The following is a 13,032-nucleotide window of genomic DNA, read 5'->3' on the forward strand; positions in this document are numbered from 1 at the left end:
ATCTTTCCACTACATCTTATTTTCTGGTAATATTTCCACTACGTCTTATTCTCTGGTAATCTTTCCACTACATCCTATTCTCTGGTAATGTTTCCACTGCGTCTTATTCTCTGGTGATCTTTCCACAATCTCTTATTCTCTGGTAATATTTCCACTGTCTTATTATTTGGCAATCTTTCCACTTCGTCTTATCCTCTGGTAATATTACCACTATGTCTTATTCTCTGGTAATCTATGCGCTATGTTTTATTCGCTGGTTCTATTTCCACTATGTCTCATTCTCTGGTAATCTTTCCACTACGTCTTATTCTCTGGTAATCTTTCCGATATGTCTTTTATTGAAGAATCAGTGTTTTTGACAGGCCCACCAGTTAGCAAAACTTCATCATGCATATGAAGAGTTTTCCGATTAAGCGGAAGCTATTTTTCACTAAGAAAGGTTACAATGTGCCACCTCAAAGTTAAGCGTAAACAAACAAAAAAAACATGGCTGACGAGCACGATAAACCTGCGATTGTTTTGTTTTGTGAAGAGACAGAAGTCCCGAAAACAAATCTAATCTTTTGTTTTGTGCAGCCTTGATCACTTTTCACTCAATTTGTTGTGAATGTCAATATCTACTGTAACTCATAGTAAACTGATAAATGGACTTTATGTGGTGTTTTTGTCAGTCTACTGAAGGCCATTCTACATGCAGTTTCTTAAAACATAGAGGATCTATGGCTAATGTAAACATGCTTTTGTTTTAATTTATGACTTTGTTTGGTTTAAAGGCCTACTGAGATGAGATTTTCTTATTTAAACGGGGATAGCAGGTCCATTCTATGTCATACTTGATCATTTCGCGATATTGCCATATTTTTGCTGAAAGGATTTAATAGAGAACATTGACGATAAAGTTCGCAACTTTTGGTCGCTAATAAAAAAGCCTTGCCTGTACCGGAAGTAGCAGACGATGTACGCGTGACGTCACTGGTTGTAGAGCTCCTCACATCCTCACATTGTTTACAATCATGGCCACTAGCAGCAAGAGCAATCCGGACCGAGAAAGCGACAATTTCCCCATTAATTTGAGCGAGGATGAAAGATTCGTGGAAGAGGATAGTGAGAGTGAAGGACAAGGAAAAACAAATAAAGATAAAAAGACGAGGGCAGTGGGAGCGATTCAGATATTATCAGACACATTTACTAGGATACTTTTGGAAAATCCCTTATCTGGTTATTGTGTTACTAGTGTTTCAGTGAGATTATATAGTCATACCTGAAAGTCGGAGGGGTGTGGTGACTGCCAGTGTCTCTGAGGGAAGCCATGGAGGAGCCAAGAAAATCGCAGCTGCCTCTTTGACAGCTGCAGGAGGAACGACACAAGCTCCGCTCATGTTTACGGTAAGAGCCGACTTATTACCACAATTTTCTCACCGAAACCTGCCGGTTGACACGCGGTAGAGAACCATGTTTGCTTAACCGCTCTGATCCATATTAAAGCTTCACAACAAACAAAAAAACACCGGCTGTGTTTGTGTTGCTACAGCCGGCTGCAATACACCGCTTTCCACCAACATCTTTCTTCTTTGTAGTCTCCATTAATAATTGAACAAATTGCAAAAGATTCAGCAACACAGATATCTAGAATACTGTGTAATTATGCGAATAAAAAAGACTACCTTTAGCCATGATCGGTGCTGGGAGAACATGTCCACTACCACCGGTGACATCACGCGCACGCGTCATCATTCCGCGATGTTTTCACCAGGATACCTCACGGGAAATTTAAAATTGCAATTTGGTAAACTAAACCGGCCGTATTGGCATGTGTTGCAATGTTAATATTTCATCATTGTTTTATAAACTATCAGACTGCGTAGTGGGTAGTAGTGGGTTTCAGTAGGCCTTTCAGATGTACCTGCTGCCACTGCACATTTAAGTAAGGCTAGCACAGGGTGATTTTATTGTATGGTAGCTCTTTATCACAATAGTTTTATTGTTTCAATAGGAGGTATATTTTACTGTTCCATAGTTATTGTTTATCAACTTGCTAATTTCCTCTTAGCTGGTTACTCTGCTCTAACACGGTTCCTATTGTAGTCTTCTGTTGAAATGTACAAAGCATTTAGAATTTTGAAAACTGTTTATGGCTGTTTGTGAAGAAATCCATAAATTAGCCGCACCATTTTATAAGCCACAGGATTCAAAGCGTAGGAAAAAAGTAGCCAATAGTATCTTATAGTCCGGAATATACAGTAGCTTGGTTTTAGTAGAAAGTCCGATCGAGGAAGTCCAAGTGGATTTCAGACTGTATGTAATGTAATAGACTATGACCCAAATATTCTCGGTGACCCCCAGTAGCCTTGTGGGAAACATAAATGTGTGCTGATTTTTGCCTCCTACATGACGACATAGAATACGTGAAGCCTTCAGACCTGAAGAAAGACATGAACGAGACATTCAAGGATAATTTGAATGTATGCATATATATATATATATATATATATGTCTTGATTGGATTATCCAGAGAATAGTGCTCGATACCGTGGTAGAGCGCAATATGTAGGTGTGGGAAAAAATCACAAGACTACTTCATCTCTACAGATCTGTTTCATGAGGGGTTCCCTCAATCATCAGGAGAAATCTCCTGATGATTGAGGGAACCCCTCATGAAACAGATCTGTAGAGATGAAGTAGTCTTGTGATTTTTTCCCACACCTACATATATATATATATATATATATATATATATATATATATATGTATGTATAATATGTATATGTATGTATGTATGTATGTATGTATATAAACTAATGTACAACTAACCAGTAGACAAACAGGCACAACAAAAATTCTCAGTTTTAATTATTTATTATAATGAAGACGAACTGGAAAACCAAAATATATACTCTCTATTGGACTTTAGACATTTCAGCGTATGTGATATATATAATAGCTATGATAATGTGTCTGGAAACCAACCAATCAACATCAATTTTCTTCGTATTTTTTATTTTTTTTCCCTTAGAGGCCTGGATTAGCAGTCCAGTTCCTGTCTTTTTTTGCGTTTAACGTGTGATGGACGCTACATCGCTACATGGTCTAGAAATAGCGAAGCTACATGAATCACTAATGGTTCAAAAAGCAGCAACGCTTCTGTCACACCTCTTCGAAATGTAGTTAAGCTACACAGCGTCTAGGAGTGTGAATTATTTGGCACGGTTCGATGCGATTCCAATTCCAGTGGCAATAAATCAATTCAAAATCGATTCTGAATTCAAACCAATTCTTGCAATGTATTATTTTGTATAATTCAGATGAAACTTTTTTTTTTAAACGGGTAACAGGTTAGAAAAGCTCCTTTTGGTTGCATGGAGATGGCCTTAAAACATATTTTTAAACATTAAACAAGGTCAAGGTAGATTTATTTATATGGCACATTTCTAAACCAGACTACTGCTCCAAAGTGCTGTACAGATTAAAACAGAAATGTAAAATATTAAAATATTACTATTAATCCAAATCAGAATAAGCACAGAACATTCTCTTTATAAAACAGTTAAAATGCATAAAAATAATGCAAAAAAAAAAGTTAAAATATTAAAAATAATAAAAATCAAAATATATACAAAACATTATATTAATGAAAAACAATTAAAATGCAAAATAAATAGTGCAAAAAAAGGTAAAAGATTAAAAATAATTAAAATCTGACTATTAAAACAAAACATTCTACATATAAAACACAGTTGAAATGCATAAATATAGTGCTAAAATACTAAAGGTAAAAGATTACAAATAATAAAAATAAATACAAAGCACCGTTAAAAGGCATAATAGTGCAAAAAAAGACAAAAGGTAATAGATTAAAAATAATAAATATCACAATAAATACAAAACATCTATACATAAAATACTTGAAATGCATGCAAACAGTGCAAAAAAGATTACAAATAAAAAAAATAAAAATAAATGCATAACACCGTGAAAATGTATAATAGTGCAAAAAAGACAAAAGGTAATAAAAATCACGATAAATACAAAACATCTTTACATAAAACATTTAAAATGCATACAAATAGTACAAAAAACAATTTAAAAGATTTTAGAAATTAATATCACAATAAATACAAAACGGTCTATATACAGAACAGTTAAAAAGCATAAAAATTGTGTAATGACACAAAAGGGAAAAGATTAAAAATAATAAAAATCACAATAAAAACTAAATATTCTCTATACAAAACCCAGTTAAAATGAATAAAAATAGTGCAAAAAAAAGGTAAAAAATTAAAAATCATAATAAAATAAAACATCTTATATATAAATAATGTTAAAATGCATATCAAAAGTGCTAAAAAAAATAAATTATAAAAGATTGAAAATAATAAAAATCACAATAAATACAAAACTTTATAAACAAAGTTAAAACTGTATAAAAAGAAAAAGACCAAACGTCCATACATATTCCAGCTCAGCTTGCAAATAAGTAAGATTTTAAAGAAGATTTAAAAATACTGATGGATGTCGATGCTTTTATAAAACAATTTTAAAACCCTTGTAAGGTTTTTGACTTTTTGAAAATGGGATTAACATATCTAGAACATGTCTACAAAACCCTTCTGTATAGTTTGGTTTTATTTTTTTAAATCGAATAAGTTTTAAGTTGAATAAAAATTGTGATTCAGATGTGAATGTATTTTTTGTGTGCCCCCCCGAGCAGTCGCTACTTGCCCATCGCTGCTATGACTTTTCTGAATCCCCAGTTTTCTGCGTGCAGAAAAAAAGGCCCAATTTGCACCAAGCAATGATCAAAAAGGATGTGTGGTGTCAAAAGGGTGACTGAGACTAGACACATGCACAAAAACACGTTTGACTTCACACTCAGTGGCCTAGTGGTTAGAGTGTCCGCCCTGAGATCAGGAGGTTGTGAGTTCAAACCCCAGCCGAGTCATACCAAAGACTATAAAAATGGGACCCATTGTCTGTCTCCCTGCTTGGCACTTAGCATCAAGAGTTGGAATTGGGGGTTAAATCACTATAAATCAGGGGTCACCATTCTGGTGCTCGTAAGGACCGGAAGTGTCGCCCGCTGGCTTGTTCTAAAAATAGCTCAAATAGCAGCACTTACCAGTGAGCTGCCTCTATTTTTTTTTAATTGTATTTATTTACTAGCAAGCTGGTCTCGCTTTGCTTGACATTTTTAATTCTAAGAGAGACAAAACTCAAATAGAATTTGAAAATCCAAGAAAATATTTTGAAGACTTAGTCTTCACTTGTTTAAATAAACTCTTTTTTTTTTTTTTACTTTGCTTCTTATAACTTTCAGAAAGACAACTTTAGATAAAAAATACAACCTTAAAAATGATTGTAGGATTTTTAAACACATATACAGTACCTTTTTTACCTTTTAGATTTCTTCCTCTTCTTTCCTGAAAATTTAAATCAATGTTCAAGTACTTTTATTTTTTTATCGTAAAGAATAATAAATACATTTTAATTTAATTCTTCATTTTAGCTTCTGTTTTTTCGACGAAAAATATTTGTGAAATATTTCTTCAAACTTATTATGATTAAAATTTAAAAAAAATATTCTGGCAAATCTAGAAAATCTGCAGAATCAAATTTAAATCTTATTTAGAAGTCTTTTGAATTTATTTAAAAAATTTTGTTTGGGAAAATCTAGAATAAATAATGATTTGTCTTTGTTAGGAATATAGCTTGGTCCAATTTGTTATATATTCTAACAAAGTGCAGATTGGATTTTAACCTATTTAAAACATGTCATCAAAATTCTAAAATTAATCTTAATCAGGAAAAATTACTAATGATGTTCCATAAATTATTTTTTTAATTTTTTCAACAAAATTCGAATTAGTTAGTTTTTCTGTTCTTTTTTTCAGTTGAATTTTGAATTTTAAAGAGTCGAAATTGAAGATTAACTATGTTTCAAAATTAAATTTTCTTTTTTTTTTTTTTCCTGTATTCTCCTCAATTAAGTGTTTTTTTCATCATTTATTCTCAACAAAAAACCTTCCGTAAAAGGAAAAAAAATGTACAACGGAATGACAGACAGAAATATCCATTTTTTTATATATATAGATTTATTTATGAAAGGTAAATTGAGCAAATTGGCTATTTCTGGCAATTTATTTAAGTGCGTATCAAACTGGTAGCCCTTCGCATTAATCAGTACCCAAGAAGTAGCTCTTGGTTTCAAAAAGGTTGGTGACCCCTGCTATAAATGATTCCCAGGCGCGGCACAGCTGCTGCTCACTGCTCCCCTCACCTCCCAGGGGGTGATCAAGGGGATGGGTCAAATGCAGAGGACAAATTTCACCACACCTAGTGTGTGTGTGATAATCATTGGTGCTTTAACTTTAACTTTAAATGCGTATCGTTAGAAGGAAAGTGGTGCCGCGAGCCCTAATGAAAAGGCGCTGATTGGAGAGTGCAGCGTGATGGATGAGAGGAGTGAAACAGAGCCACAGTTTATGTGCTCTTTGTCTGCATTTTTGCTAAAGCTCATGACTCTGGTACTGAATCTGCTACTTTTTTTCTTTTTGGCACCGACCGAATCACGGCTATCCTACCGGGAACCGATTCACGTAAAATCCAACGATGCCATGTTACGGCACCTTGGTTGCACGTGACGTTACGTCCAGTTGCAGACCCAGCTGGCTTTAAACCAGGGTTGTACGCTAATGAATGGAAAACGGTACAATACTGCCTTTGCAAAATACCGGTACTTTTTTTTTTGGGAATGTGAAATAAAATGGCAAGTAAAGGCAATTCTACTGGTTAATAAAGGGTGCGAGAAGCGCAAAATGATCAATAAAAATGGTGTTTTAAACACCCAAGTTCCTAAACCTGCCTCCCTAAAGTGGCATGATTACATTATTACCACCTTTACTTCCAACTTAGCTGAACAGTTATATAACAAGCTGTCAGATGGACAGTTAATATAGTTAACCAGCTCCCCTGTTGTGCACATGTAGATACGTAACATGTAGATACATAACATGAAGATACATGTTATGTATCTACATAACATGTAGATACATATTATGTAGATACATAACATGTAAATCAGTGGTTCTTAACCTGGGTCCGATCAAACCCTAGAGCAGGGGTAGGGAACCTATGGCTCTAGAGCCAGATGTGGCTCTTTTGATGACTGCATCTGGCTCTCGGATAAATCTGAGCTGACATTGCTTAACACGATAAGTAATGAATAATTCCACTTGTAATCACAGTGTTAAAAATAACGTTCAAAATATAAAACATTCTCATGCTTTTTTATGTTCAAGAAGTTGCGTTAATGGTAAGACGTGATTTATTTATTATTGGTTAGTGTGGGGCTTGCCCTCCTTGGGGTTTTTCAAACCACCAAGAGCCTGTTTTAGGGTTACAATATTGTTTTATTTTATTTTTCTCTCGGTTGCTTTCCAGCAATTGTCTTTTTCTCTTTCGTCCTCACTCGCGCTCTGGCTCCAGCCTCAATCCCGTCTCTCCTCCTGGCTGCTGCTTATAACAGAGCGACAGGTGATTAGATAACAAGGCCCAGGTGGACCATCTACGCACCTGTCGCTGATTTCGAGGCCGGTCCTGGCAACATCCCGCTTTGCTGCAGGCCCGCAGGCCACGCCCACTCCACAGTTAACTTCAGAATAACAATGTTAATACAAAGAATAAGAGACCTATTATACTCTGGAAATGTTGGTCTTACTTAAAAATGCACTCGTTTAGTTGTGTTCAGTGTTGAAAAAAATATTATATGGCTCTTAGGGAAATACATTGTAAAATATTCGGCTTCTTGGCTCTCTCAGCCAAAAAGGTTCCCGACCCCTGCCCTAGAGGTTCAGGAGTAAGCCTCGGTGGTTCGGCAGAGGTCATGACACACCCGACTCATCGTGTAAATTAAAACTTCTCCCTATTGGCGTATTATGGATACCCCAAAAAAATGTTCCCTCTAATTTTCCATCTGATTTGCAAGTGTATATTTTATTGTGGGTTCATGCACTCTTAATTTTGTGCTTTGAACAATGTGATGTTCATGCACAGTTCAATTTTTCCACCAGTGAAAAAAACATGTAACTTTGTCGTGAATTAAAAAAAAGAAAACACTTTACTTTTTACTAAAGAAGGGTTCAGGGAATGCCCATATGAAAGTGGTGGGGTTCATTTAGCTCCAACAAGGTTAAGAACCACTGATGTAGATTCATAACATGTAGATCAGTGGTTCTTAACCAGGGTTCGATCGAACCCTAGGGGTTTCGGTGATTCGACCTTAGGGGTTCGGTGGAGATCAAAACACACCCGTCTCTTCATGTAAATACAAACTTTCCCCTGTTGGCATATTACAGATATGGCAACAGCTGACTGATTTGCAGTTGTGTAATTTGTTGTGAGTTTATGCACTGTCTTAGTTTTGTTGTTTGAACAAGGTGATGTTCATGCACGGTTGATTTTGTGCACCAGTAAAAAAATTATGATAGCACTTTAGTATGGGGAACATATTCACCATTAACCCTGACCCTAACCCTAACCAAATAACTAACATATTCTATTACTTAGAATATGTTCCCCTAGTGTCCAAATAACTCTAAATTAAGTCTTTGTTACTTAGAAAATGTTCCCCTATACTAAAGTGTTACCAAAAACATACAACTTTGTCTTGAATTTGAAAAAAAAACATTTTATTTTTCACTAAAGAAGGGTTCGGTGAATGCACATATGAAATGGTGGAGTTCGGTGCCTCCAACAAGGTTAAGAACCACTGATGTAGATATTGAACATGTACATACGTAACATGTAGATACGTGACATGTAGATACCTAACATGTAGATATGTAACGTAGATACCTAACATGTAGATACGTAACGTGGATATGTTACATGTAGATACGTAACATTTAGATGCGTAACATGTAGATGCGTAACATGTAGATACGGATCATGAATATACATAACATTTACATAACAGAACATGCATCTACATGCTAACGACGCTCACTTGATCACATATGATAGCACGTACGAATATAGAATTTAGTAAGTAAAACTTGTTTTAGTGATATTGTAAAACTTACAAACGTTAAACTGAGCGATGAATGAAGAATTCATGCGGGTAGAAACGCTATGGATGGCTAGAAGATTGCACGGCACTTCTACTTCCGCCTGAAAGCATATAATGGAAGGACACTGCAGCACCACAGCACCAACAATAACACACCTTTTCAGCGTATTTTCTTTTTTTTTTCTTTTTTTTTTTTTACTATTGGCATTATGGCCGTCAGCTCTCCAATAAGCTAAACAGACTCAATAACTCCACGGTGACGTTTTGGTGAATTCACTGAGGAATTTGCGAGACTGAAACAATAAACAAAAAAAGCCATTGTAAGTTAATAACACTAACACGAACACTCATAAACGTGTTAGCATATTAGCTAATACTAACGACGCTTGCTTGATCACATTACGATATGCATGTGCAAATGTACAATTTAGTAAGTAAAACTTGCTTTAGTTATATTGTAAAACTTACAAACGTCGCTTGGAGGGATGAATGAAGAATCTGTACGAGTAGAATGCTATAAATGGCTAGAAGATTGTACGACACTTCTACTTCCAGCTGAAAGCATATAATAGAAGGACACTGCAGCACCTTTGTACCAACAATAACACACCTTTTTAGCATATTTGCTTGGTTTTTTTTGTTTTTACTAATTGCATTGTGGCCGTTAGCGAAGAAAAATCCATAAATTAGCCACACCGTTTTATAAGCTGCATGATTCAAAAGTGTGGGTCTTATAGTCTGGAATTGACGTTAATATTTATTAACGCACATAATGGTACGGTTGAGTACTGGTATCCATACCCAGGTATTGGGAATCGGCACCGTACCGGTTCCCGTCACTACTCATGGCACAAACAAGGGTTGCTGGAAAGTAGGACATCAGCAGACCTTTGCCCGACATCGCCGTCCATTTGTTTGCGCTGCTTTAGTCGCGCCTCGCTTGCTTGCGCCACGAAAATAGTCGTCGCCGGGCAACGTCAGCGCGCACTTTGAAGTCGGGAAGAAGAGAACGGCATTTTGTGTGTCTCCCTTTAGGTCCGCACGCTCATTGACCAGACGTGCATTTTCTGGAAGCAAGTGACATTTGAGGAAACAAAAAATAACCCTCTCTCTTTTCGCTCCCTCCCGGGGTTTTGAAAAGAGGAGCAGCTGTAAAGTGGATTTGCACTCGAATGCAAATGTTTTTCCAAAGGGCGCGTGTCTGACTGGCCCTGCTGTCCTCCACAGAACTCCATCAGGCACAACCTGTCGCTGCACAGCCGCTTCATCCGCGTGCAGAACGAGGGCACGGGGAAGAGCTCCTGGTGGATGCTGAACCCCGAGGGCGGCAAGAGCGGGAAGTCCCCCCGGCGCAGGGCCGCCTCCATGGACAATAACAGCAAGTTCACCAAGAGCAGAGGACGGGCTGCCAAGAAAAAGGTAGCTCGGGAACAAAAACCTGACTAACAATTTAAAACTACACTGTTTCCCTCCCCTCCCCCCCATCACCCATATGTAAGCTAAGAACACACATCTTTCCCTTGTCTGTGCATTCTAAATAGTAAAAAAACTGCTAGCAAGAGACAGTTAGCAATGCAGATAAATGTTCTTCTAAAATAACATTCAAATCCTGCTAACAATGCTTTTCTACTATAGAGTGCACTGGTATATAAGCCACACCCACTAAATTTTAATAGAAAATACTTTTTCCCCCCCATATATTAGCCACAGATACTGTATATACGTTTTAAAAATCAATTGTTCTCACAGAAGTATGTATCTACATATCTTAATTGTTTCCAAACGGTAGTAAAACGGCCGATCCAACAAAACAGAAGCCATTGTCATGGACGCACTAGCTGCACAAGCTAGCTCTCCAATCAGCTAAACAGACTGAAGAACGCCACGGTGACGTTTTGGTGAATTTACGAAACTGAATCAATGCAAAAAAAATGACATTGTAAGTTCATAAAACTAACACAGACAAGCGTAAACGTGTTAGCATAATAGCTTAGTAAAAATGCTAGCTTCATTGCATTATGATAGCACGTACAAATATGCATGAAAACACTCCTACAGACATCACACATGGGACAGTTTAGTAAGTAAGAATTGTTTTGTTTGTATTGCAAAAGTTACAAGCCTTGCTTGGAGTGATGAATGAAGAATCCGTACGAGTAAAAACGCTATGTACAACTAGAAAAGGGAACGGCATTTCTACTTCTACATCCAGTTGAAAACGCTAAAGTGAAGGACTCATCAAACTCACCCAAAAGATTAAAAAATGTGCATTATGGTCGTCGGCATAGAAAAATCCATACGTTTTATAAGCGCCGGGGGTCAAAGCGTAGGAAAAAAAAGTAGCGGCTCATTGTCCGGACTTCAGGGTACATGCCGTGTCCTGCATGTGAAACATGCTATACTGACATTGTTATTTTAAGCGCTAACACAGAGGAACTACTTTTCCGGCGTCGTGACACGTCGCCTTGCTCCTGTTGCTCCTCGAGCGAGTACTAGCTACTAGCTAGCCTGAGCTGCTGCGACCTGCCATTAATAAAAGAACAAGCTTCTTCTCTGCTTCTGTATTCCCTTTGAGTGAGGAACAGTTCATGCTAAGTAAAAGTTAAAGTTAAAGTAGCAATGATTGTCACACACACACTACGTGAGGCTAAATGATTCTCAGCATTTGACCCATCGCCCTTGATCACCCCCTGGGAGGTGAGGGGAGCAGTGAGCAGCAGCGGTGGCTGCGCCGGATAATAATTTTTGGTGCTTCAACCCCCAATTCCAACCCTTGATGCTGAGTGCCAAGTAGGGAGCTAATGGTTCCCATTTTTAGATCGACCGTGTATGAGCAGATACAATGTACACACATGATACCAATATTTAATATTTCAACAATAATACAAATGACATCTTTCTCTCTCCTGGTCGCCTGCAGTAAATCCAGTTTGTGTCCTTCTCTTCCCGTATCACTTTGTTTCGTCTACTGCAAGGAGTGCCACACGTTTCACGATCCATGATTCAATCAAGTAATGTGATTAATTGTGTAAATATCTTGACACATATGAGATGATTATATACTGTAAATAAAGAGGAGCAGGCGGCAGCTCACACATTCTCATACTTTTTTACTAAAATCTTGAAAAAATGTCTCAACCGTAATCTACGCGAAAGAGCCCAGAATTGCCATCCATCCATCCAATTTTCTACCCATTATTCCCTTTGGGGTCACGGGGGGCGCTGGTGCCTATCTCAGCTACAATCGGACGGAAGGCGGCGTACACCCTAGACAAGTCGCCACCTCATCGCAGGGAGCCCAGAATTGCTTGTATTGAAATGTTCACAGTATTTCAGGGTTCTTCACCAGGAAGTGAACTTTGCATCCCTTGGTGGGAAAGGTTTGGACACCCTGAGCCAAAGTATCAAAAATTTTGATATTTTTATTTGAGGATCGATATTAGAGTATCAAGGTCTGGTGTCGGTCATATGGATCATTTCTGCGCATCCCTTGTTAGCCACCTCTAACTATCAGTTTTTGACTGCATAGAAAGCACAAAAAGGGAAAAACGTGCTTGTTTCACATATGGATTTCCTGGAAATTGATTTTTTTTTAGCGAAGCAGGTTTGTGGCGCGCCACTAAGAATCTCCCTGTGTGCCCACAGCTGTCCTTGCAGGGCGGCCCAGACGGCGGCGCCGACAGCCCGGGTCCCTACAACAAGTGGCCCGGCAGCCCCAACTCGCACAGCAACGACGACTTCGACGCCTGGAGCAGCTTCCGGCCCCGGACCAGCTCCAACGCCAGCACCGTCAGCGGGCGCCTGTCGCCCTTCATGCCCGAGGACGACTTGGGCGAGGCGGAGGTGCACATGGGCTACCCGGGCGCCCCCGGCCCCAAGATGACCGCCACGCTGCCCAGCCTGACGGAGATGACGGGCTCCTTGGGACACGGCTCGGAGAACGTCATGGAGAACCTTCTGGACAATCT

At 38.0% G+C, this 13,032-nt stretch overlaps 1 protein-coding gene across 1 annotated transcript in view; it reads left to right on the forward strand.

The window, feature by feature from the left end:
• foxo1a (forkhead box O1 a) overlaps window positions 1-13,032 on the forward strand; it is an 87,302-nt gene that overhangs the window by 73,167 nt on the left and 1,103 nt on the right. Inside the window, exons 2-3 of the mRNA XM_061877873.1 lie at window positions 10,292-10,483; window positions 12,710-13,032. The exon at window positions 12,710-13,032 is cut by the window's right edge and continues 1,103 nt beyond it. Of these exons, the coding sequence (XP_061733857.1) occupies window positions 10,292-10,483; window positions 12,710-13,032 (515 nt within the window). The remainder of the gene's footprint in view (window positions 1-10,291; window positions 10,484-12,709) is intronic.

This window comes from Nerophis ophidion, linkage group LG18, assembly GCF_033978795.1.
Source record: "Nerophis ophidion isolate RoL-2023_Sa linkage group LG18, RoL_Noph_v1.0, whole genome shotgun sequence".
Classification (NCBI taxonomy): Eukaryota; Metazoa; Chordata; class Actinopteri; order Syngnathiformes; family Syngnathidae; genus Nerophis; species Nerophis ophidion.